Source organism: Solea solea, chromosome 13 (genome assembly GCF_958295425.1).
Source record: "Solea solea chromosome 13, fSolSol10.1, whole genome shotgun sequence".
In the NCBI taxonomy this organism is placed as follows: domain Eukaryota; kingdom Metazoa; phylum Chordata; class Actinopteri; order Pleuronectiformes; family Soleidae; genus Solea; species Solea solea.
In genome coordinates this window covers 25,620,544-25,647,452 of record NC_081146.1, presented here as the reverse complement: position 1 = coordinate 25,647,452, position 26,909 = coordinate 25,620,544, and the positions used below count along the sequence as shown (strand labels likewise).

General features: G+C 41.9%; 1 protein-coding gene across 3 annotated transcripts; it reads right to left on the bottom strand.

The window, feature by feature from the left end:
- Positions 1-342: 342 nt before the first annotated feature.
- LOC131471249 (CREB-regulated transcription coactivator 2-like) lies at positions 343-25,867 on the bottom strand. Of its 3 annotated transcripts, none has more exons than XM_058647707.1 (16): positions 25,649-25,867; positions 21,835-21,936; positions 18,645-18,761; positions 16,677-16,738; positions 13,880-13,948; positions 12,001-12,107; positions 11,414-11,440; positions 10,911-10,990; positions 10,760-10,809; positions 10,197-10,465; positions 8,311-8,792; positions 6,777-7,190; positions 5,815-6,066; positions 4,971-5,045; positions 3,984-4,185; positions 343-3,819 (listed from the first exon to the last, which is right to left on the bottom strand). In XM_058647707.1, the coding sequence occupies exons 1-16, from the start codon at positions 25,820-25,822 to the stop codon at positions 3,629-3,631; spliced, it is 2,673 nt and encodes an 890-aa protein (XP_058503690.1). In that variant the 5' UTR covers positions 25,823-25,867; the 3' UTR covers positions 343-3,628. The 3 variants fall into 3 exon arrangements, with proteins under 3 accessions (XP_058503690.1, XP_058503691.1, XP_058503692.1); XM_058647708.1 differs by having other exon boundaries at positions 5,815-6,060; XM_058647709.1 differs by lacking the exon at positions 13,880-13,948.
- Positions 25,868-26,909: the final 1,042 nt, after the last annotated feature.

The window sequence follows — 26,909 nt, the reverse complement described above, 5'->3', positions numbered from 1 at the left end:
AATTATAATTATGATGTTTAAACTGATAGTTCAGGTTTTATCTCATCTTTATTAACTTTAGTTTTCTATTTTGTCTCATTGTTTGCCCTTTTTCCAAGTGGAAACTGAAGCTTTCCCTTTTATTATTTCCCCATAAACAAAGGTTTTCATGCACAGAAGTCACACAATAACACATTTAAACTGACTGACGGAGGCAGCGGCAGATCAACAACTCCTGTGTGCCATGACGTAAAAATTGACGATTTTCTCTATGGAATTTGGTTCCACGTGAGGAAAAGTGACACAAAACGTCAGTTTCTTGTTGGAAAAAAAAACAAAAAAACAATCAAAGTGCTGCAGGTCCAGGTTTCACTTGTTTATTTTCTGGAAAATAATGTGAAGATACAGTTTCTTTAAAAATGTCTCCTGTGAGATTTGTATGTACAACGCTCAACGTTCCCTCGACGTTGTTCGACAAGGTTCAAAATAAAAACATTACAAAGCAAGAGACCGCAGAGGGCGCTACAAACAAACAAACAAAACAATAACATTAATAATGTGAGCGCAATTAATATTATACATCAATACAAAATATGAAAAAAAAATATGAAATATGGCCTTTAACTGATCCCTAATGCACACACACACACACACACATACACTCATACCACCTCGCTGGTCAACAGCTCTCCCTACTGGCAGAGTCTGGAACTCACAATAGGTTTATTGCATAACAACGGCAAGATGCCCCACACACACACACACACACAAATGACAGGATGAAAAAGTGAATTCTGGGATGAATTTCATTAAATATGTTACTTTTCTTTTTCTCGGTTTTCAAATAACAAAAATATCAAAAAATAAAATAAGAACGAGACATCATTTTGAATGAAACGACTCGTTAAAGGTCCGTTACGCGACTTCGTGACTCACACACGACATCAGTGGAAACAAAGACTCGCAGCCAAAGTGACGCTGCACAGAAACGCTGTCGTCACGGCGATAAACGAACACGACACAACAACCGCGAACGTTTCCTTCACCTTCAACATCACTTCCTGAGAACCTGCGCCTGCAGTGGCTTCATCTGACCTGCGGGGGCCGCCACTGCTACCGTCTGACCACACCTTCTCAAACACTCGCTCTGACCTTTGGATTGACCTTCACTTTTTATTCATTTATTTATTTTAAACTGTAATCCTGAGTTTCTGCTCAGTAATGTTTTTATGATTTACAGGAAGTGACATCACTGACGGAGGCAGGATATTTCCGCCACATTAAAAAAATAAAATCTGAAAAACTATATTAGTTTTTAATAATTAATATATTGGGGGTGAAGTTTTGACTATTAAATAATTTAATGTTATTTTATTTATCTGCAATCTTTAATTTTCCATTATTTTTTTAATAAATGTTAGCATCATTTCTAAATCTCTCCTGTTTTTTTTCATACTAATAAATGAGAAATATTTCAAATATTTCCCTCATTTTTCTTTATATTTTCTTCATAAAAAAAGGACACATTTCTGCAGCAGCTTCAAACGTCCGAGGCAGAAATAAAGTCTCAGTAACATGTTTTTTACTTTTCAAATAAAACAAATTGAAACAACAAAATAAAGCGTCTTTCTCAGGCCAAATCCTCTCTGCAGCGCTGTTGCTATGGTTACGACCACAGAGCACCTAAAACATCACGACTAGGGATGGGACAAAAATTAAGATTTTATCTTACATCGCGATACAATTACTTGATTGTGGTTAATTTCAATTTTCAGGGGAAGAAAAAAACCAAAAACTTTTGAGATTTATTTTGAAGTGCCACTAGGGAGAGCTACCTGCATCTTTCCAGTCATTCCAGGAAAAAATGCTAAATTTATCGTAAAACTATCGCATCCAGCGATATAATTTTTTGGACAACGACATGGATGCAATGTTTTTAAGTCGCCGTTATTTTGTCCCATGTCTAGTTGCGACTTTTACAATCCGCCGTGAACGAGAAGCTGTTGAAACTTTTTTTTAACGTCAACGTCGTTTGTGAATGAATAAAACTCTGCTTCCTGTTTACGAACGTGCCAAATCTAAAATGGCACGGAGCTGAAATGCTCGCCTGGACGCAGACCGTGTTCCATTTTGACTTTGGATAATTTTTAGCCTTAAACGTTTGGAAATAATAAAATGAAGCTGATGCAGAGCAGCTGGACATGAATGCGGTGGTCATAGCAACCACGCCTTATGTTTATATGGATACAGATATTTGAAAAAAATTCAAAAAAATAAAAAACTTTACTTCAGATTTGTAGAAAAATCTTTTGATTGAACATTCATCAACGACGAGAGTCAAGATTCTCAGTCCCAGACCAAGTCTGAGTCTCAGGCCGGGTCCCAGATTGGACTGGGACTACTCGCGACTCTGACTTGGGCTAAGAACTCAGACTAAGACCAGGAACCAGCCTGAGACCTGGTGTACACTGGGACTTGACTCTGAACGCAGCCTCTGCAGTTGCTGCCTCTTGCGGTTTCCGTCTAATTTAACTTAGACCTCTCAGTGAGTCGGTTACTCCACGTTTCCATGGTTACAATCATGCGACACCACTGCCGACGTGTCCCCGCCTGCTCTCGTCTTCTTTTCTTTGCATCGTTTGCATATTTTTCTTTGTAAAGCTGGTTTGATGTCGTCGCTCAGTCAAGTTTTTAGTTAAAACTTTAAAACAAAATAACCTTAAATCAGCAGCTGAGCTGAGCTGAGCTGTGATTGGTTGAAGACAACGTCTTGTGTTAGCGAGTCATAAACAACTTTTGTTTTTCACTAACGATTTTTTTTCGCTTGTTTTACGTAAAAAAAAAAAAAAAAACACCGACGTGATCACAGTGTTGTTCTTAAAGCTGCTTCGATGACATCATTGTGTCACGTGACATCTTTTCTGGTCGGAAAAAAAAATATATCGCAGACTCTTCCAGGCCACTGTTGTGTGACATCACATATATTTATATTTATCTTAAATATAGAAATCTATAATCTATAATCATGGCTGACTTCCTGTCAAAGTGGCGATTAAAGCAGAGGACGTGGACGCTGAGGACGCGGTGGACGCCGCGGCGCCGGCCTTGTCTGACATAGAATGGCAGTTTTTGGGGGTGGGTGGGGTTTAGGAGGGGGGTGGGGTTTAGAGGGTGGGTGAATTCGTCCAAACCAATCTTCTTTCCCGTGTAATGCGACGGTCAAAATGGCCGCCGGGGGGGGGGGGGGGGGGGGAGCGACGTAAACCTGGTTTTTCACTCACTCACACACACACACACACACACACACACACACAGTTCAGTCTTTTGCATTATTTTTTTTTCCGTTAACGTGCAGACGAGACTCGTACAAGCTAATGCCGAAAAACAGAGAGAGAAAAAGAAAGAGAAGCGACTTGGTTTTTCAAGCATTGCAAGAGCGTTTTCAGTTTAAGTGCCTTCGATGGAAAAGCTCCGCCTTCGATGGAAAAGCTCCGCCTCCATCAGTTCAATCCGCCACTGAAAACCTTGGCGTCCGTTTCTCCGAGACTTCGTCAGAGAGATTTCCGCTCCGTGGTGTCCAAACCTCGCTCTGCGGAGCGTTGAAGCGTACGGGTGCGGCAGCGGGCGGCGGCGGCGGGGCCAGGAGGGGTCACTTTAACCGGTCGGATCGGAAAGAGTCCTCCACGGCCGGGTCGGCGAGCATCAGGTCACCTTCAAGCATGTCCAGAGCGAGGTGGTCCATCCTGAGCGGGTCGTCCAGGGAGAACGGGTCCATCTCGAAGCCGGGGACGTGGGACAGAGCGCTGGCAATCTCTTTGGACAGACCTGGAGGTGAATCTCCTGCAGAGACAGTTACACAGAGACTTAGACCAGGACAGGTTTACACGTCTGCACATCAGAGCGTGCAACTGGTAAAAACAAACACTCATCACACGTAGCGGCGCGACAAATCGCAGGAGGAAGAGGAGGAGAAGGAGGAAGAGGAAGACTGCCCCGCCACTGACCTGTGAGGATGATGTTGGGGACATTGTGTCGTCCGTCTCCGCTGTAGTTCTGGTTCTGGTTGTTGAGGAGCTGCTGGTCGCCGTGGTCCTGCAGGCCCATGGTGCCCTGGGTGTTGGAGGGGAACTGGTTCTTGTCGGCGTTGCCGCGGCTCACGCCGCCGTGGTTCAGAGACAAACCGTCGCCCTGGTTCTCGGCCGTGAACTGGGAAACAAGAGGAGACCAATGTTCAGAACAGGGTCTGTGTCCACATGATCCATGTAGTACATATGCCAGGCCTGCACGTGGCGCTGTAACACTGCCATAACCAGAGAAGACATTGAGAGTAAACTTTTTAGATCATTATGATTTGACTTTGGATCTTTTTTTAATCGTGTGCAGGATTATTCCTTACATGGAAAAAAATACTAAATATACATCCTGGTTATTGTCTGTATACATTTACAACATTTCTTTTGCCAGAGTAACTCGTGTGTTTGTGACAGTAGTTAATGCTTTTTTTTCCATTTCTGGTGATCAGTCACTTTACAAAGAAACAAATGTGTTTTTGTTTGAATTTGATTGATTCTTTTCTTTTTTTAACCATTAGGTGCATCCATGGTAAATTGCAGTGGGAACAATACTCAACTCCTTATATGGAGATCCTGTGTGTGTGTGTGTGTGTTTATAGGTCACATCTTAAGGCTTCTTATGTGTCATTGAGTCAAAGTTATGATTCAATTAATATTAAAATTTTTAGTTGTGTATAAAGTAGCAATAATTGTGCAGAAGTAACAAAATGAGACCGTTTTTCTTTAGTTTTTGTTCATAAAAATGAGCAAAGTGAACTTTGAACTGTTTCCAAATTTCCCAAATTCACTCTGACTTTTTGCTCAGGTGTGTTCATACAGTTGGTGTCAGGTTGCAGAGGTTGTGCTGCTCTGTATATACAGTACGTTTAAACGTAGTAACCTGTGTGTTCTCAGGGTGAAGTAACGCGGCGCTGTTACCTGCTGGTTGCTGGATTTGCTGGAGAGCTGCAGACTCAGGTACGGGTCGTCAAGCAGAGAGCTGAACAAAGCGTCCTGCAGCAAACAAACAATAAATACACACAGTTTTCTAAAAACAGAAGCCCAATAATGATATCAACAAAAGTTTCATTTGTTTTGCCATTATATAGAAACACGTATATGAAGTAAAAACAGTATGAACTGTTCCTTTAACATCTAACTGTTTCCAGTCTTATCTCTGGCTCTAAGTGACTTTATCGACTTATTTGTTTATTCTCTGACTTCCAGAATCGGGAAAAGGAATTAAAACATTAAGTGTCGGTGCGGGCACCAACGTCAACGGAGCTCCTCGAAGAGCGTGAAAAAGACAAACATCGACGTGGACGGTGAAATAAAGGGGCGAATGATTTGCTTCTGACTTTGTTACACAACGCTCAGCATGAGCAGATTAATAAAAATGATTCAATCAAACAAATCTAATAATTTTTTAACACTGATATTTATGTTTTAAAGCCAACAAATAAAAAAGAGATTAAGTAAAGTTAAAAAAAATAAATAAAGTTTGTAATCCCCCTCCCACTTCAGCACCAAACTCCATAGAGAAAATCAGCATATTTAGCTCACAGGGACACAGGAGCTGCAGGTCCACTGCTGCCTCGTGTGGTGAGTCTGTGTCACAGAGGTGAATCTGAACCAATTCATTTTAACAACAAAGTCACGAAGTAACACATTTAAACTAAGCAATGGAGGCAGCAGTGGATCAACAACTCCTGTGTGCTGTGATATAAAATTGATGATTTTCTCTATGACTTTGGTGTAGACGCTGGTGCAGGACTTTACTCACGTTGTAGAGGTCGGTGGCGAGGCTGTGGCTGATCTGCTGGAGCTGCGGGAGGCCGCTGACTCTCTGCTGCTGCTGCTGCTGCTGCTGTTGTTGCTGCTGCTGCTGCTGCTGTTGTTGTTGTTGTTGCTGCTCTGCTTCCTGTTTGACGTGACACTGCGACGACATCGAGGAGCTCTGGACACACTGATCCAGCGCATTCTCGTTCTTGATCAACGGCGTGTTGGTCATGTTCATCTGCTGTCCCATCTGCTTCTGTGAAACAGACCATAATCGTGTTGTAAAGTGATGACAGAGTTTTTCCTCATCTGAAAAAATGTGGTTGTACGAGGACATGAGTGCTCGCTCAGACAGAGAACAGAAGGGAAATAAAATAAGAAAACTGAATTTTAACAAAAGACTCACGTCATAAAATCTACACCTAAGTCTCTGATGTCTTAAGAACATGTTCACTGCTGTATCTCGTTTGACCGCTCACTCTCCCACACCAAAGCCCAGAGATAAAACCAGTGATTTTAAACCCACAGCACACAGGAAGTGTCGATCCACTGCCGTCTCCATCACCAACTTCAAATGTGTTATTTTGTGACTTCCGTGTAAGAGATTCTTCGTTCAGGTTTATCTGACCAAACAAGGCCGCAGGAGAACAGCAGCTTCTCAGACAATACGAGCTAAAAATTACCATTTTCTCTATGGACTTTGGTGTGGCAGAGTGAGCAATTTACAAACTTCATTTATAAGTTGGAAACGATGAAGAAAAAGACGCAAATATATTCTAAAGATGTCGTAGACTTAAGTAGGTCTAGATTTTAATAGTTGAGCCTTTTGTTACGTGGCTAAAATGTCCCTGATGCTTGTTTTTGTTACAGGGAGCCACAGCAGGAGCCGCACACGGCTCTGATTTTATGTCAGTGCCTAATACCACCACACTTTGACTCCACAGTAATCCTGTGGATTATTTGTACCGTTCCAAAGTGCTGATGCATGTGCTGGTTGCGCAGGTTCTGCAGGTGCAGCTGCTGCATGGACTGTAGCTGCTGCTGATGCTGCTGATGCTGCTGCTGCTGCTGCTGATGCTGCTGATGCTGCTGTTGTTGTTGATGCTGCTGCTGCTGTTGCTGCTGCTGATGATGCTGCTGCTGCTGCTGCTGTTGCTGCTGCTGCTGCTGCTGCTGCTGGGCGTTGGGTCGCGTCTGCTGGAGGCGGTGCATCTGCTGGTGGTGGTGCTGAGCCAGTGCAGGAGGCTGCTGTCCAGGCTGCGAGCCTGGCAGACTGGGGAGAGGCTGGTGTGAGCCTGGCTGGTGCTGGTGGGACTGACTGAGCGGGTACGGAGGAAGCCTCTGGTCCAGAGGCAGTTTGCTGGTGTCAAGAGGGACGCCCTGCGGAGACAGGGGGTATGTTAGGGAAAACATAATTGAAATGTTACCCTTCAGATCAGATTGTTTAGCTCCTGTGAGTGATAGAGGTTAGGGTTAAAAACATCTGATTCATGTTCATCTAAAAAGGCCTGACATCTTTTTAATAAAATACCTTAGATCAGCCTTTAAAAAAAAAAAAATTATTTCTTGTATCCTCTGCACAAATCTCATGAGATGTACACAGTCAAGTCTCACGGGACCACGAGCTGCAAACAGCTGAGTCTGCAGAATTATTACTTTAAAAAGGAACAAACCTGAGACATGGAAGCTCATGCTCACTTTAAAAAGACAAAACAACCATGGCTGAAACTGTAAAACAGCTTTTACCAACTGGAAACAGAAGTTTGTAAACCGCTCGCTCTCCCACACCAAAGTCCAGAGAGAAAATCAGTGATTTTAGCTGCAGGGACACAGGAGCTGCTGGTCCACTGCTGCCTCGTGTGGTCACTTTGTGTCACTGAGGTAAATGAACGAAGGATTCCAAACACAGAAGTCACAAATCAGCAAATGTGAACTTACTGATGGAGGCAGCAGTGGACCAGCAGCTCCTGTGTGCTGTGATGCATAATCGGTCAATTTCTCTATGGACTTTGGTGTGGGAGAGTGAGAGGCTTAGTCTTTAGTCTTTAGGCTGGTTTTAGGTGCAAGGAGCCAGCAGGGGGTGTGTGCAGCTCAGGCAATCACATGTCCACATTTCGAGACACCTCTAGTATAATTTAAAGGTCCAGTGTGTAAACTATTTGGTGGAATTTTCATTTGGTAACAATTGCACGTAATATTATTGTACAATTACAGGATCGTATGATTTTTCCCCAGAATGAGCCTTTTATATTTATATCAGGCCATTTACGAACACCATGTTTTCACAGTGGCCCTCAGTGGACAAATCTTTTGACGCTAACTGAAGGCTACATAGTTTCTCCAACGTGCTTGGAATGGAAGAGTGAGGTGAGGAATAATGGACCTTTAAAGCCTTCAGCTGTAAGACTCGTCCCTAATGGATTTAAATGTGACAGATCTCACGTCCATCTCACTGCTGACTGTTGCTACAACTGCAGGTGTGAACATGTGTGTGTGTTACCTGTGTGATGGAGGACAGGGTGGGGGAGATGGTGGGGGAGAACTGTTTGGAGTGATGCCTCCTCGACTCCCCTCCCATGGGCAGGATGAGTGGCGACAGCTGGGCTCGTCTCCGCGGCGACGTGCTGAGCGATGTCTGACCCTGGCCGCTGAGCATCGGCGAGTAGGAGGAGGAAGAGGAGGAGCCGGAGCCGCCCATGCCACCGCCGCCACCACTGTAGTTGGGGTTACCGCTGGACACCGACTGGAGGGAGGAGTTACTGAGGGAGGAGTGCAGCGACTGGCTGCTGAGGGAGGACGGCAGAGAGGGGGAGGAGCTTAGGGACGACTGTAGCGAGGGATTGCTGAGCGACGAGTGCAGGGAGGCGGAGCTCAGAGAGTTGGAAAAGGAGTGGCTGCTGAGGGACGACTGGATGTTGGGGTTGCTTAGCGACGACTGCAGGGAGGGGTTACTGAGCGTGCTCTGTAGAGACGCCAGGAGACCTGAGGACAGAAGACCAAACAACATCGATGTTTATCCAGAGTGACCAGAGTCACGGAAAAGAAGGAGACCGAGGACAGAGACAAAGACACAGAAAGGAGTCAGAATCAGAGACAGAAAAACTGAGGGGACAGAGACAAAGCAAAGGAGTCCGGTAAAATAAAGACAGAGACTAAGGAGTTGAATTTCAAGTACATTTGCTGTGATGACGGCTGGAGCAGCAAAACCAGGAACAACATTTTTTAACACACGGAATTTCAGTTAAAAAGTTGTGTTTTTTTACTCCTATAATTGTCACTGTGCTAAATAAAACATTTAAATGTGTCTCAGTCTGGTTTCCCCCGGTGGTTCACAGTCAGATAAATATGACTTACTGATCTACATTCAGGTGTGGAGAGGCTGCAGACAGAGCTGTGGTGTCAACACTTCACACACGATAAAGCACGGCTGCACTTTCTGGCAGCACTACCACTCCAATGAGAAAATAAATACAATCCACTCCCTTCTTGTGTTTTTCTCTGTGGTTAAACTTTGACGCTGTGCTCTGAGGGGCCGTACATCCCCCTCTGTTTCACTTTGTCTTTTTTCTTAACCACTAACTTCCTTCTGCTACACTTCACATTAGTCACTGAGCCGAGGCAGATTTACAACAACTGAGCAGCTGCTGAAGCGTCACCTGTTGGTGAATTAATGAATGTCTGTTAGTGTGTGTCAAAGAAAACTACGTAAAATAAGGTTTTCATCGTTTCCACAAGGGGGCGACTGAAACAACACTCTTTTGGCTTTAATAATTATGTCAGAAGTAAAATCAGCCCAATAACTCTGACATGTGATAATCAAACAACCAACTTACTAAACAATAATCATCCATCCAAACCAGCAATCATCCATCTATCCATCTAACCAACGTAACAAACATCATCCAACCAACACAAACAATTCCTCAACCCAATCATCTAACTTACCAACCATCCATCCCACCAAATATCCATTCATCCAACTGACTTATAAAACCATCCATCCAACCCAGCAATCATTCATCCACCCACCCAACAAAACAACCTCTCAACCAACCTACCAAACATCATCAAAGCAACCAACCAACTTACCAAACATCCATCCAACCAGGCAATCATCCATCCAGCAAAACAACCATCCAACCTACCTACCTAACGCCACCCACCCAACCAACCAAAAAACCTCAGTCCACTATCTAACTCGCCAACCATCCACCCCATTGAATATCTATCCTACCAACAACAACCCACCAACCATCAATCTACCAAACATCCATCCAACCAGCCTACTAAAAATGCAACCCACAAAACATCCATCCTACATCATTCAACTAACCAAACATCTAATCAACCAACCCAACTCAACTCATCCATCCATCCTGCACAGACCTTGTGAGTGGTGATGGTAGTTGCTGTTGCCTCCTGATACGTTGGCAGCGTTGATACCCAGCTGGGTCAGGGTGGAGGCCAGGTTACCGGTGCTGCTCCCACCGCTCAGAGAGGAGGATCCTAGGTAACCGGGCTCGTCCTGGTCCAGCGGAGTGGGCAGTGGGGAGGGAAAGTGGAGGCTGGACAGGTCGGGCAGCGAGCCACCAGTGTTGAGAGCCGAGGGGACACCGTGAGTGGGAATGGACGGCTGCTCCGGGGATGTAAAGATACTGAGGGAAGCAGAAGAATCAGAGCAAGAGTCAGGTGACCCTAATGACACCTGACATTGGGTCAGGGGATGAATGCCCTGCGATGTTCGACTCTTTAATTCTCAATTAATTCAAATTTATCTCAAGCAAGTCCAGTTGCCAACATCTAACTCCTGAAGATGACTATGACCTAGATGACTGAGAACCTTCATGGACAATCAAGACCATGAGGTGTTCCGATGCAATGGGATTTAACAATTTAACAAAGCAGTTGCTCTTTCTAGTAACAACAGGACTAGAAAGCGTTGGACTTACTTGATACCCGGGACTTCACAGGACTTGGGTCGGGACGTCAACAGAGGCAACTGCAATTAAAAAAAAACACATAAAACAACAAAATCAGTTCTCCTTTATGAAGTCTATAAATAATCAGTAAAACATTTCAATGTGGTTTAAATGGTTTCACCTTCTTGGTGTCCCAGGGTTTGAGCAGTTTCCCTTCGTCCAACATGTTCTCTTCAATTGGAGGAACCGGGTAAGGAAACACTGAGGGACAAAATAAAGAAGAATCCACAGATTGAGGTCAGATGCAGTCATTTTAAACACCTGTGGTTTCTAATCCAATTTTATGCTTGTGTCTCCAAGGTGCTGTCGCTGCTGCTGCTGCCGTCATGTTTCAGTTCCAATGATAACTTTAATGGAATTAATATTGAATAAAAAGTGACAGAACAAATAACAGGTTTATCAACATTTGGCAAGTTTTTAACAGCATAAATGTGTAATTTGTAATAATTCCCACATTAATAGATAATTCACAGATGCCAATTATTAAAAAATGGCAAATATCAGCAAGCTGAAACTAATTAATCAGTCTATTGATTCTCATTCAAGAGAGAGACTAGTGATACATCTGTTTTTTCCCACCCCAAACATACAAGGATCAGTGTTTTGGAAAGAAATCTCACTCACTTCTTCTGCCTTCTCCATCAGTCTGACCTGCAGAGACACACATACAAAACAGAGATTATGAGAATTTACACTTTGTTTACATGCATGTTAAAATTCTGATTTTAGTCAGACTAAGACAATAATTTGGTTTTCTTAATGTCATGTAAACATGTCAGTCTGACTACAGTCGATCTAGTCTTAGTCAGACTAATACCTGGATAATGCATAGTCTGATTTCTCCTGCATTTATACAGTAAGCCGGACTGGAGTCGGACTTGGCGTTCTGCACACGCACCAAAATGTACTCCCCCCGAAAGTACTTTGTTCACGTAACACGGCAACTACAAGAGTCATCCTCCATATACTCGGACTCCGCAAGTTGTCCGATTGCCCGTCTTAGTCGGACTACGGCCTCAGCTCGATTACACTGTGCATGTAAACATACCGATCTCTTGACGTGGTCGCTCCTCTTTCCTTAAACCAAGCATCACTAATGATGCAATTCTCCTCATGAGGACACTCGTCTGTAGTAGTACGGGTGTAGCCTCAGCAAGCGTCTGTGACGCCGATGAGGTGTTGATTGTGAACACACGTTTGTGATTCCTCACCTGTGCGCCTGGTGCTCTGGGGGGTGAGGGTGTGGCCTCCTGTGAGAAAGGGGTCTCCTGTGGGTGGGTTCATTACGCTGGTGTGGAGGGCTGAGTCAGAGTTGGTTCTGAGGGTGGACACACACACACATATAGTGTAAAAGGACACAGAGAGAGAAAACCAAGCTCTTCTTGAAGAAGCAGCAGCTGAAGATCATGTGAAAATTCAAGGTTAAACAAGTGAAAAAATTGACCACAGCTGGGACTGTGTGACAGTTTCTACTTCACAAACCAGACTACTAAATATATATATACACATATATACAGTATATATAGATAGATAAAGGTTCTGAAACACTGGGTCGGGACCCACAGGTGGGTCGCTAAAGATTTTTTTTGGGTCCCCAAACAGAATTTTCCCAAACATTTTACTTAAGATGTATGTGTATATGTTACGGACTCACAGATATCCGATCAAGTGCTTGGGCCGATAACCGCTACCAGCAGAGGTCAATTAGTCTCCTCCGTAATTAAAAATTGACAGAATATAAATAAACATATCGGCCGATATTGGCTTTTTTAATCGTACATCATGATAAATCTTGATCTTGGTTAATTTCCATTATTGTGAAAATCGTCAACAGGGTAAATCACCAACACCATATTTGAAAATGCGAACATATGATCCCAGCAGTGTAATTTGAAGGAGCCACAAGGGGGAGCATCTTTCCAAATCCAGTTCCTCATGATTTCTATAAATCTTATTTAAGATTCTTATTTTTCACTTTAATGAAAACCAAAAAAATATTTTTATATCATCCCCCATGACTTCACTAATCACAGAAATTAATTTCATGTGCACATTTTTAAATTATGCAACAATGTTTTTTTTTTTGCAAGAATGCAGTGACGAGTGTAGCAGAGTGGACGAAACAGAAGACAACATGTCCAACACTGATACAACGAGTACCTGCTGATAACAATATGAGTCCGTTACAGTCGATCTATGAAGAAAATATCAATTTTGTGATATATCGTCGTCCTTCCTTGTGCAGTACGATAATCAATGCGCCAGGGCAAATATCACTATTTTAATTAACAAATCAAGCTGCTCTTACGTAAACAGTCCCTGTCAGATTCACTCACCGGGTGTCACTACTTCATTTATTAGGAAAACTCCCGGGTTTAGTTTTAGCGAGGATGAATCGAAACTTGAGAAATTTATTTTGAAGATTCTAGGAGCCCGTTATTTTGAAAACTGTGGGTTGGGTTTTAGTGTGACGAACAGTAACTAAGATTTTTGTTGCGATAACTCCAGGACTGTGTTTTAGCGTGGACAAACCAGATGGTCCTTTTTTTTCTATTGCGGACGAACGAAAACTCACACTGCAATTTAGAAAACTATAGTGTTGTGTTTTAGTGTGGATTAACTGAAAATGAAAATTTTATAGGGAAAATTCAGGGTTTAGTTTTAGCTAGGATGAATGGAAACCTGAGAAGTATATTGAAGACTCTATATGTATATATATATATATATATACATACATATATATATATATAGATTTTAGATTCTTGTCTGTCCGATCCTGTGATTTTGACTAGTATTGGACCAGTACCTATACATATCATCTCTCAAAGAAGAGTGGAAATAAAAAACGAGGCGAGAAACGAAGAGCAAAGAAGTGGGAAAAGGGTTTCATCAATTGAAATCAGTCAAAGAAAGGAGGAATAAAATCCTGAGTAGAGTCTTGATTATTCTCATTTTCGCCCACACGTCTTTATTGTTCCTCCAGTGTCAAAGCAGGAGCTGGAGAGGAGTCCAGCAGGAGGAAGGAAAGAAGGTAGGAAGGAAGGAAGGAAGGAAGAAAGAGGAGGAGGAACGAGGATGAAGAGGATTCACCTGTTGAGTGCAGTGGTGGGGAGATGAAACGACTGGCTTTTATCCCCGGGGAAGTTTCCAGGCCAATTCCTTGTTTGTGATCGACAAGAACAAAAAGTTATTTTCCTCCACCAGAGTAGGAACACGGGGAAAGACGAGGCAGGGCGGCGAAAAACAACGAGGAGAAGATGAAGAAGAAGGACGAGAGCTCGGAAAGCAAACGCGAAAGCCAAGGAAGGAGGAAGATGGAGGCAGTGAGCAAAGGACAGAGGAAGGCTGATGTGTCACCTGACGTGACGGAGGAAGACTTCTCTCTTGATCAATATGAAGATTTGTCACAGATCTTTAAAATGATGATAATCTTTCACCTTCATGGTAGAAAAAGGGTACACTTTTCTGAATTTGTGAAAGTTTTAATGATATATTTTAAATAAATGGTGTTTAAAAGAGGGATAATGTCAAATATTTAGAGCTGTAACCGATTACTAATAGATAACTAAATTAAATCGTCCTCAGTGAATATTTTCGAGTTTCTTTGCTCCATATAACAAAGAAATCATTAAAGCTGAATAATTTTGGTTTGTGGACAAAAGAAGACATTTGAGAACATCATCCTTTTGAGGTTTGGGGAAAATAAATTTACATTTTCTGACATGTTATGGAGCAAATTAATCAATTTTATCGAGATAAATTATATTCAAATTAAAATAATTGTTAGTTGTAGCCCTACATATGTGGTTTTTGCTAATGTTTCAGTATTTTATGAGAAAATGCTGGAATGGCAATTAAACTATTGTTTCTGCTCCAAAAGGTTTCAACTATGGCCAGAGTATATAACAGTACCAGCCACATGGTGGTGCTATTTCACACGTTCTTCAATAAGTTGCACAAACTGCCATAGAGACACCTGTCCTCACTCAATTTTTGATTTAAAAAGTAAGTAAAAAAATAAATAAAAAAGTGTAAATGTTGCTATCAAATGTTGTTCTCTTTACCAAATAATCTGTTGATTATTTAGTCAGTTTATCAATTCGTTGTTTGGTCCAAATAATGGAAGAACAATCATCCTCAAATGTCTTCTTTAGTCAACAAAATCAAAGGATTGATTTCATTTCACAAGCTTAAACTTTTTTTAGAGAACGTTTTCAAACCAATAATCAAAACAGTTGGTGTTTTTTTTCAGTAATCGATTCATTTAGTAAGCGATTAGTAAACTTTTGCAACCCTTGAACTGAATACATAAATAAATGAATGCAGAACATTAATGAGGAAATTAATAATTTCTTTATTTTATTAAGACTTGTTTTTAATGTAACTTGTCAGGTTTTATGAAATGGCTGGAGGTGGTGATGTCAGGCCGATGTATGTGTTTGTTTGTTTATTGTAAAGTGAACCGTCTGTGACTCTCTCTCTACCAGGAATGAAAAAATTAAACGACTGGAACGCTGCAGGAAACGTAAAACAAAAAGGCGACAAGAAGGAAAAAAGATTCCCAGGAGGAGGAGGAGGAAGGATTGAAATGAAAAGTGAAGGCTCTTCAAAACAAAACTCAGGTTTGAAGAGACGTGGCCTAAAAGTCGACTCAGTTTCCTGTTAGTTGTGCACAGATTAGTGTCTGTACTGCAGTACACGACTTTCAAGCTGCAGCATCAGTACATTAAGACCTTTGTGAAGCCCCAGTGTCGCCACATGTGATCGTGATTGTTCAGCAGACCCTCAGGCTGCTGCTGCTGCTGCTGCTGCTGCTGCTGCTGCTGCTGCTCTATGAGTGGTGGACCACAAATTAAGCTGCTGAAGGATGTCTTTCTCGTAAGCGGTTTGTTGTTAAGTTCTCTGTAATGTCTTTATATAGCTACTGTCAAATAAAGATCAGCATTTTAAATGTTTTTAAAACTTGTTTTGTTCTGGCCAAACATAAACTGAAAATTATTTTTGAAAACTCCAGGTTTGTGTTTAAGCGTGGACGATCTAGTTTTAGCAAGGATGAATAGAAACAGAGAATGCTATTTTGTTAGTGCGTTATAGTGTGGACGAATAGTAACTAAGATTTTAGCTGTGATAACTCCAGGACTTTGTTTTAGTGTGGACAAACAGAAATCGAAACTTATTTAGAAAACCAGAGGGTCGGGGGTTTTTTTTCTAGGCCGGATGAACGGACAGTGTTGTGTTTTAGTGTGGATGAACTGAAACTGAAACTTTTATTGAGAAAACTCAAGGGTTTAGTTTTAGCGAGGATGAATGGAAACTTTGGGCATTCATTTTGAAGACGCTATGGTTCTATTTTCGTGTGAACAAACAAAAACTGAGAAAGCTACAACGTTGTGTTTTAGTGTGGATGAATTGAAACGGAGACTTTTATTTTTGAAAAGTCCAGGACTGTGTTTTAGCGCGGACTAACAGGAAAGGGGACCTGTGCGTTTTTAGTGTGGACAAATGGAGACTTCAAATATATTTTAATCTTTATCTTTCAGCCCAATAATCCACTCACCGACGAGTTTCGTCCCAGCAAGCTGCTAACTGCGGCAGAAAATTCAAAATATAATGTCAGAACACTTTTTTTTACAGTGTTACGGGGACTAAAAACTTATATGATAAACTTTTCTGCGAATAAACACACTGACGACATCCATGTAGTGCTTATTTTCTTGTTTTTATCACCTTCTAAACCACCCGAGGCTCGACGGAGGCTTCACAGAGGTCTTGGTGAGCAAATAACAAAACAAGCGTCCCTGAAGACAGCCATGTCTCCATGGAGACAGACAGACAGACGGGGGAGGGGAAGCGGTGTGTGTTGGGGAGGTGGGTTTAGACACAGTACCTTCTCCAGCTGGGGTCGGGCGGCGGGGACAAGTAGGCGGAGTTATATGGCGAGCTGTCCACCTGAGGAGACAAGTGGTTAAGGAAACAACAACCTCAAAAGGTTGCAGCTCTGTGGTATTATGTCTGATAGAAAAACTTCCTCTATTTCTCTTTCCTTTGGAAAACAATATTTATTTTCCTTTTCAGTTTCGACCACCGGCTGTAAAGATTCACACTCAAACTGTTTCCACTTCCACATTTTCACACTTTCTCCTGAACTGACTGTGTGTTCAGCGTGACTTGCACCTCTGGCCTGAGATTTCGTGCTTTCTCTTCCTTTTAAAACGTTGAATCCACTATTTCACAAAGCATGTCATTCATTTAATGTAAAGTCAGTGGTTCTTTGGAAAAAAACAACCAAACCGTGGTAGAAGTGAAACCAATTGACCAAGGATTATTCTGCTAACACATGCTTCCACTCATCCATCATTTCTCATATCCCTCCGCTGTACTGTTTATTCTTGAAGTGGTGAAGGAGGAGCTGGAGTCATCAATATTTCGTATTTAGTTTAGAATTTCACAACCTTTTGGATGCCGTCTTTGTTGCAGGTGGCTACTTGGACATTTTTGTGAGCGGTTACGAGCATAAACGTCCCCTTTGTCTCAGCAAAATGTGTTTGTGAGTTTCGGTAAAACCGCTCACTCTCCCGCACCAAACTCCACAGAGTTTCTCCTTTAAGAAATGGATTGGCATTGATTCAGTGCCAGCTGACGGCAGACTAATGTGAGGGGATGATGGGAACAAAAAGCATGCTGTGTGTCTGCTTCTGACCTCAGAACAGATAATAAAACTACCACTGACACAAAGACATAAAGCAAACCTGACATGCCATAACGTCATATCTGTGTATGTACGAGATGTTCCACAGCGGTGCATTGTTGAGGTGATTTAGATGCAGCAGACGGGGGGGAATTCACAGACCCGGGGCTGCCTGTCGAGCTCATGTCATGTTAGACGAGGAGGCTTTACGGTCGTCTACAAATCTCATGTGAAGACTTCAACCAACAATGAATGTGTTTAAGATTTAAGAGATATTTCAGGCTTTTGAAGAGTGGCTGTATGAGATACTGACACAGTCACACCCAGCATGCAGCTGTTGTCCGTGGCTGCCAGTGAGGGAACTAATAGAAACTGATTTTAGCCACTTTGATACTATGATGCCTTATATAATGTTCTTAATGCTGTATTGCACTGGTAAGATAGCCGTTATCTGACAGGAAACTCACATTTGTAAAGAGTTCACTCCTCTGCACCATAGTCCATAGAGAAAATCAGTGATTTTAGCTCACAGTCTGAGCAAAGGATTTCAAATGCTTCAGTTAGAAAACACATTATTGCAACCGAAAACACCCTGGAGCAAGTTTGAACTTTACACGTTACTTCAATGACGACCAAACTCCGTAAATTTAAATACGCGGCGCTTCGAGCGTTAGGCCCGAAGCCTCCACGACTCAAGGTGACAAGAACAGCAGTGAGCAGACACCCGCGCCACAGCCAGCGGCAGAAATAAACCGTCGTGCATCATCTCCACTATTATCAGGCCGGACAAAAGAAGATTACATGCTCCAAGTTACTGATGGAGGCGTTAGTGGATCAACAACTGCTGTGGGATGTAAAGATCGCAGATTTTCGACGGACTTCGGTGAGGGAATCAAATGAAACTGTGTGAATAAAGGATCATTTCCTCAGTGAAAGTGAAAAACTAGTGGAGAGCTCTGATCCCAGGAAAACACAGCACAGTGTACAGCACAGTTCACCCAGGGTTGTTGTTACGTGGTCATTTACAGTACATGTAATTGTAGCTTTATTGACGTAAAGGCTGGAAAATATGTGTCGGTTAAAATATGAAAACAGTGGGAGTGATCAACGATTTGTGGTATCTGTGCATCTGTACCATTAGTGACCTGGTAGAGAATGAAAGGATACTTGTCGGTTGCGGTACGGCCGGACCGGGGAGATGAAACGACGATCTCTCTGGACTCGTTCCACCAGGCCGTGATGCCGCGTTGACCGGTTGGACTCCAGAGTGGAAGGGAAGGAGCCCTGAAAACACAGAGAGGGACAGATCTGAGATAAGTAGCAACAAAAAGAAACGTCGAGACACAAAAAGTGGCAATGTTTTTCAAGGACAGAAGCATTGAATGTTATTATTAATAAGATTATTATTATATCCGTGGCTTTCCAGTCATTTTTGAGGGGGTTAACGAGCATAAAATCTCTTTAAATTTAGCACGGAGGTCAGGTCGGTGAAAAATGCGATAGTGGCATAGCACACAAACCCGTTCGTAGCCCCAAGGCTCTATAGCGCCCCCAGAAGTCGGGTCATGGTCAGACAAAAGTGGTTGGATCGGGACTCCTAGTGGTAACTCTGGTTTTGTTTTACTTATTGAACTTATTCTTATTTATTAGGGACCAGAAACTTACATGTAAGAATTAGAAGATGTTCCTGCTCACATGTTGAGTGAAACATCTTAATGAATAAACCAGATTTGTCAGAAATCAGGTGCCGCGACAGACGGTGGGTCTGTGGATCTTGCAGACAGGTTCTGTTTGTTTGCTCTTCTCTGTTTATCTTGCATCCACGTGCACATGAAACCATTTCTTCTTGGAAAGTCAGAACCTGGATACGTTCACAGGAAAAAGGCACTGCAGCGGGTTCAGCCTCTCACATTCCTCTGCTCAGCACAGCTAAAAACATCCTGCTACCTGCTGCCAAATTAATTTAATCTGTCTGACACCAGAGACACAGGAGCAGAGAGGAGGAGCAGGAGGAGCAGGAGGAGCAGGAGGAGGTGGAAGAGTTCAGCTCTACAGAGCTGATGACTCTCAGATGACGCACTGTCCTCTGAACAAGTCAAGCTCAATTTCAACACCTTCTTTCTTCTTATTAATATATTTCTTTTATGATTTCTTTGTTTTCAGGAGCAAAGAAACCAGAAAATGTTTACATTTAAGACGCTGAGAAATCACAAGAAACTTGCCTGAGATATAGAAATTTAACTCAAAACTGATGAATCGATTATCAAAATAGTGCAGCCCGAGATTTTGGCTTCTTAAATGTGAATATTTTCTTGTTTCTTTGCTCCATACAACAAAGAAAATCATTAAAACTGCAAAATGTGACCAAAAACATCAACGTTTCCAGGTTTGAGAAACACTGACTGCCAATTTCGGAAATATCCATTCATTGCAGCCCTAGAAATTCGAATTTATTCCTCATGTCACAGCAGATATACTTTTTTATGCCACTGTAGAAAATAAATAAACATCAAAATAAATAACAGCTGTAGACAGTGCCAGCATATACTTCAAGGAGGTAGCAGCTTATTCAGTGTACTCTTTTAGTCCTTAGTCATATCAGGGGGATCTTGGTCTGTTTGACGATATCTGATTTCAGGGATCCAGACTTACTTTCTGCATTGGTTGCATTTTAGGGTGCACTTGAATATTTTTAACACGCCGACCTACAGGGCAAACAATTTAAAAGTGTCGCCTTTATTTTGTCAATTCCCCTTAAACATTATGTAAAAAGAAGATGTACGTGTTGGTAAATGTTTGTCCTCATTAGAAGCACAAACACAGTGTGTGTGCACACACACAAACACACGCACAGTAAATGGTGACATTATTGCTTCGCTGGTTGGATCGACGGGGAAAATGTTTTGTAACAGAGCGACATATGAACACACAATAAACTCATCGTAAATAAATGGAAAGGCAGACTTTATTCATTCACTACTGACTAACTCTTTTGTTTGAAATATGAAACTATGTTTATGCAACTATGTTCCCACACCTTGGTTGACATCAAATTTCCAGGAGCAATTCCCTCAAAAGAATGTGCCGACACAGCTTAAGATGGGAGGGCAACTTGTAGCCTAAAACTTGGCAGGTGACTTCCTACAAGCACCAGTGTGTGCAGCACCAACAATGTTTCAATTAGAAACGCAAGAGATATTAGTAGAAATGCGACAAATCTAAAACCATTTCACATGGAGAAACGAATGCAGCTTGGTATTCAAGGACTTTTCCAGGACCAATCCCCTCAAATTCAAGGACTGAATGTGCTGACACAGCTTAAGATGGGAGGACAACTCGTAAGAGCGTCTTTGCCCATGATGGCGTTTACTTTTATTGATTTGCCAAACGCTCTGCATCTGGACATGTGATTGTCCTTTTTGGGATCTTGGTCAAAGTCAGTCTTTGTCATTTTCTTTAGTGAGACAAAGATCTTGGAATTTTCATTTCCCAGGCATCACGTTGTCATTTGCTCTCTCTTGTTTTAACTTTACTCGCTCATTGTTCTGCACGGAATCTCACGCCAACGGCAGAGAATGAGAGACAGTGGACAGTGTCCCCAACACCGTCTCCACGTTTGTCCTGCATAGGCCTTGTCTACGTACATCAAGCAATGCAGGGCATGAAACAGCAGGTGTTGTTGTTACAAACAAGCGAGACAAAATTCAAGCACCTTAAGTGACCCATGTCTATTTAGGGCGATTTTCAAAAACTCAAAAAAAAAGATTCACAAACTTTGAAGGATTTCAACGACCCGTGGGAACCCTGTTTTTAATAAATACTACTAGACTTTATAAAGAGGTGTAGTGTGGTCTACTTTAATGAGTGTGGTCACTACAATTTTACATAGAGTTTACATACAAGAGTGACGGTGCTTCGCTGGTTAGATAATAAACAAGGAGGTTGACTAGTAACTGGGTTTTAACTCCATCTTCCCGGGATCAGACTGCAGGATATTTTTTTATTTATAATGTCACCACGTCAGATTATCGATCACAGTCGCAGATTCTTACCGTGTCTTGTTCGGGGGGGACAAGACACGGCATAAAATATGACCCCTAACCAATCGTCGGTCACGACAGTGAGATAAGTCATAGGTTATTGCGGAGGCGGGGGCCTGCGAGCAACACAGGAGCAGGGTGATGCTCGCGGCCTTGTGCTCAGACACAAAATAGAAAAGAAAGGAAAAAACGGTCTCCTGTTGGTCAACGTCCAGGAGCACATCCTGGACGATGTACACAATGAATGAATGATATGAAAGCTGCATGGACCGGATGCAGTTAAAAAGAGGGGGGTTCAAGAGTCTGTCGGTCGTCACCTGAAAGTCCTGCGGGCTCCTGCCGATCTGGTTGACGTTGGGTAACGAGCCGCCGTAGTACGGACCCTGACTCCTGGCAAGACGGAGCTTCTGAGCCTGGAGCTGAAACGACAAAGACAGAGAAAGCTGTTGATGGGAATCTTTTTATTCATGTTGTCCAATATTGCAAAATAACTCGTTTACAATCTGCAAATAAGCTTCATCTATTCCCGAGTAACCAAACTAGTAACTCCCAAACTGTCCCTTTAACCCTTTAGCACAACAAGCGACTTCCACACGGCTCTGAGACAATTACAATACCTTAAAATATGTTCACTTGCCGTTAGACAGACTTTTACTCGCAGAAAAAACAAGTTTGTCGCTTTAGCCTTGACTCTTGTGGACTCTTGTATAATGACGCTGCTGTGCCTGTGGCAGCCATTTAACATTGTGGAATTGTTTTGAAGAACCAGCCATGAACCAGATTCACGGGTATAAAAAAAAAACAACAGAAAAGAGAAACCGCTGAATCTTGCAAACCTATAAATATAAGTCTATATTCACACACACATTCTCTTGGAGAGCGTGATGAACTGATTTTGTTCAGTTCTCTCTCTCTCTGTCCTTGTTCTGTGCGGTTCCTTGTAACATCCTGTTACGGCACCACAGAATATTCATAGAATGTTGAATAAACTTTAAATTAAAGATGCAAAATTTTAAAACTGAGCACCGGCATGTCAGTCCGACTCTTTGAACTACTTTCTGACCGTACCACTCGGCTCAGTACTCGCTGTATTTGCTGCTTTCCTTTCAGCAGAACAACTATGGCATCGGAAGTGACATAAAAGGGCAACCTGAACATGGTCAGAACAGAGGTGGGTGATATATCTTCGTCCTTGTCCTCGTACAATACGATAATCGATATGCCAGAGCAAATATTGATAATTAAATGTATAAATGAAGGCGCTCTTCACTCGCCAGGCGTCACTACGTCACGTCTCCTCATGGTGGCGCTGCTCAAATGAATGAATTTGAGTACATTTTTACTTGCCTACATTTCCACTAACTATCTTTGTTACTACCAAACAAAATCAGAAGAAGGAGAAGAAGACGAGTTGGTATTATGGTCTGTATTTATATAGAGCTTTTCTAGTCTTGATGAGCTGTTTCACACCACAGTTTTCACTCATTCACACATGGGTTTAAGTGTCTTTGCTCAAGGACACGTGCAGACGAGCAGAGCCAGTAAATGAACCCACAACCTTGCGGTTTTATTAGTTTCGTTTTTTTAATCCTTTTACTTCTAAAACTTACTTACATTTTATATCAGAAAATGACTTTTGATACTTCAGTACAGTAAATATCGTATACTTTAAGACTTTTACTTCCTTACAATTTACACATTTGGTTCATATAAACTTAACCAGGTTCTCCGCTATGAGGTTCTGCCTCATTAGGACCAGGTTTTGGTCTCTATGAGGACTACTAGTCCTGACATGGTCAATGTTTATGGATGAAAAAGGTCCTAAAGAGGTGACAAATATAAGAACAAACACACACACACAGAGACCATGAGTGTGTGGGTGGCCCAATCAGCTAATAGCATCAGGGTGTGTGTGTGTGTGTGTTGCTGGTGGCAGTGGCTCCATGATGAAGCTGTTCAGTATTGATAGGCTGTTGCATCCACCACCCCCTCACTCACACACACACACACACACACGTATGTATTAAAAATGACATCACACAATCACAGATGCACTAAATACTGAACTATCTGCAAACGATAAAGCTGTGCCTTAACGACGTGTGGAGCTAGTCTAATCTAATCTGGAGATTACGGCTGCAACTCACTATTATTCACATAATCAATCAATCGCGATTAATCCATTAGTTCAAAATTGAAATTATGTCTTTTTTTTGTTCACAAAACCAAAAAGGGATTCAGTTTTTAATGATTTATTTATGTCATGGAGCAAAGAAAGCAGAAAATATTCACATTTAAGAAGCTGAAAAATTGGCGTTTGGTTTTGTAATCGATTAATAATTAGTTCAGCTATTTTTGATAATCGATTAATCAGTTTTGAGTAAACATTTTATATCTAAAGGCTAGATTATCTGATTTTTCAGCTTCTTTCTTGTGAAAATGTTTGTGTTTCTTTGCTCCAGAAAACAAAGAAATCATAAAAACTGAATCAAAGAAAACGTCATTACTTCAAGGTCTAGTTGTTTTTGAACCAAACAACTAGTTAGAAAATAAGCGACGACAGGTTGTTTGATAATCAAATAATCATCATTTGCAGCCACACTGGAACTGACTCATCGCTTATTACATTATTACACGACTAGTTTAGTAATCGGTTAATTGCTGCAGTCGTATGTATTTAAAACGCACACACACACTGACAGATTCTCTCAAGTTACATGAGCAAAAAAACAAAGAGCCACTGAGACCTCAACGTTAATTATTAAGTTTAACTTAATCTTTTCTTACTCCTCGCACATTTTAATCTCTTACTCTTTAACATGTCAAAAACACTAATTTCTTCTTTCCAGCAGTCAATGTTTTCCCAAACTAACTGGCAGTGATTCGGGGGTGGAAAACTTTTCAAAAACACGTGTAATATTAGATAAATATTATGCTTTTAACTCCCTTCAGTCACTCACAGGCTGCTTGTTACAAACAAACAACATGAAGGCCTGAGCTAATTAAAAATGTGCAATTAAATTCATTATGTGAATGTATTATCAGGGCTGCTATGGATCAATTACTAAATGAACTGACTATTATTAGTGTTAGTATAATTAGTCGACTATTTTGACAGTCAATTTAAGGGTTTAAGTTGTTTTTTTTTAAATTAAAACAAGCTTTCTGAGCTTTTGGTGTCTTGAATGTAAATATTTTCTGGTTATTTTGCTCCGTGTAACAAATAAATCATTAAAACTGAATAATTTTGGTTTGTGGACGAAACAAGACATTTGAGAACATCATCATTTCCACGTTTCGGGAAAACCTGATCGACATTTTCTGGACGAGACAATAACCGTTAGTTTACAACTGTAAAGTCTGTGAAGTTGAGAAAATAAGAGTTAAGATTTGCTATTAGGATTAAAATACACGGGTGTGAACACACCAAATGAAGAGAGAACTAAAATGTGTATATTGTGTATTTTACAAAATCATAACATATTATACATATATTATTGTGCATTTTAGTGAACAATTTAAAAAGAAGAATTCAACCGTTGAGTGGATTCTTAACGGCAGAGATCCCACTTTGTTTGAAGTTGACAGTTAGCTAGGCTAGATGAGGCTGAGGCGTCCACACTTTTAAAAGTTGACTGACGGGAAATAAAACGCATCTGTGTGACTTTATTGGCAGCCGAATTCACTAGGAAAACGCTACGATTCGCTACAAATGTCGATTAACGTTGTCCGTGGTCATTTTCGTACAATAATACGCGAAGACGCGCGGAAGTGTCCGATTTTAGAACGCACTTACGCGGGGACGCTCTCTCCCCGCGGAGCCAGCGTAGTGACAGCGACGTTAACATAGTAAACAAGCCAAGTTAGCCGTGGTAGCTAACGCTGGCTAACGACGCTAACCGCGTATCGGAAACGGACAACAAGAGGCGAGAAGTTTTTCCGCGGACACTGACACTGTCTGGGGACAACTGCTCACTTCTGTCCGCCCAAGTTCGCTAAAAAACGGACATAACAAAAGCAGAGCGCCACGTCCGGGGCGGCACGCAACGTTATCTCGGAGTCTGACAAGCCCGGGGAAGGCCTCTCTTCCTCCGGGCAGCTCTCCTCCTCCTGCCTCCGTCTCAGACTCACCCTGGTCGAGGTGATGTCCATCATCACCTCCTGGAAGGCGGCGGTCTCCTCGGCCTGCCGCTGGGTGTGCAGCGCTATCTTCTCGCTGAACTTTCTGGGGTTGGAAGCCCCGGACCCGGTGCCCGAGGTGGGTCCGGGTCCCGGTCCACAGCCGCCTGAACCCGTCGCAGACATCTTCACAGAGCGGACGGGACGACTTGACGTAGTGGAATGATTTTCATCAAAGAGTGGGCGAGACCGTGACGAGGTCTCACTCTGCCGCTAATTCCAGGCACCAAAACGTTAAAAAACAGTGTGCGCCGAAATCTGTCACTTTCAAAATGACTCACTCATCTTCGTCAAGATTTAAAAAGTGCTATAAATAGAGATGATAGTTTTGAGATAATTTATATATTAAATTATCTATTTATTTCGTTTAAGCAGTTTAAAAAACGACAACAAAAAAAAATAGACAAAAACAACTAAAACACAAAACCGCAGCAGAAACAAAGAAGATATATCACAGCCAAAGCTTTATTTTTCAAAACAGAAAATCTAATTTAATTAATCCACAGTGACATTTTCACAAATTGGCCCTGACGTCACTGTTATTTCTGACTATTATTACAAAATTCTGCTCCAGGCAGTGTAACAAAAAAAAATAGATATTGGTTTCAGGTGTTTGGTCAGGTCGCCATGGCAACAGCTTCTCACCTGTATGAGGTTGCGCGAGGTCGAGGAAAGGGGCGTGAACAAGCTCCCTTTTAGCCTTTTACTTTGGTCTCTGGAACAAAGGATTTGAGTGAGTCATCCTGTCGAACCACGCAAACGATTATCTGTGGGAGCAAGTGGCGGCGCGCCCTCTGGCGGCAAGTGCCGGCTGCTGCACCCCACCAGTGAGCCGCTGCAAGCAACTTCCGGTGGTCGTGATTAGTTCAGTTTCACTTTTCTGCTCGGGGATTTTTACAGAAAACAAGTAATAACATTTACATTTTTTTAAATTAATAATAATAATAATAACAACAACAATAATAATAATAGCATTTACATAATTTTACGTTACGTACGTAAGAATCCTACGTTGTCTGCATAGTCTTGTGTTGATAACTGTTGGACTGTTGGAAATGTGGCTTCCCGTGGCTGGACAGATGATATCGTGCCCTCTGGTGGTTGATTTCAGTCATCGCACGAGAAATTGAAATATTAAAGATTAAACGTTTTAATTTTGTTTTATTTGAGATATTTTTTGTATACACACGTAAAACATGAAACTACCTTGAAC

What these genes read in the sequence shown, in the direction of transcription:
- LOC131471249 (XM_058647707.1), bottom strand. Translation starts at nt 25,822, where the DNA reads ATGTCTGCGACGGGTTCAGGCGGCTGTGGACCGGGACCCGGACCCACC. An exon ending in CTACCATCACCACTCACAAG is followed by an intron (nt 8,793 to 10,196) that starts GTCTGTGCAGGA and finishes TTCTGTCCTCAG; the next exon opens with GTCTCCTGGCGTCTCTACAG. An exon ending in TCGCCACCGACCTCTACAAC is followed by an intron (nt 5,046 to 5,814) that starts GTGAGTAAAGTC and finishes TGTTTGCTGCAG; the next exon opens with GACGCTTTGTTCAGCTCTCT.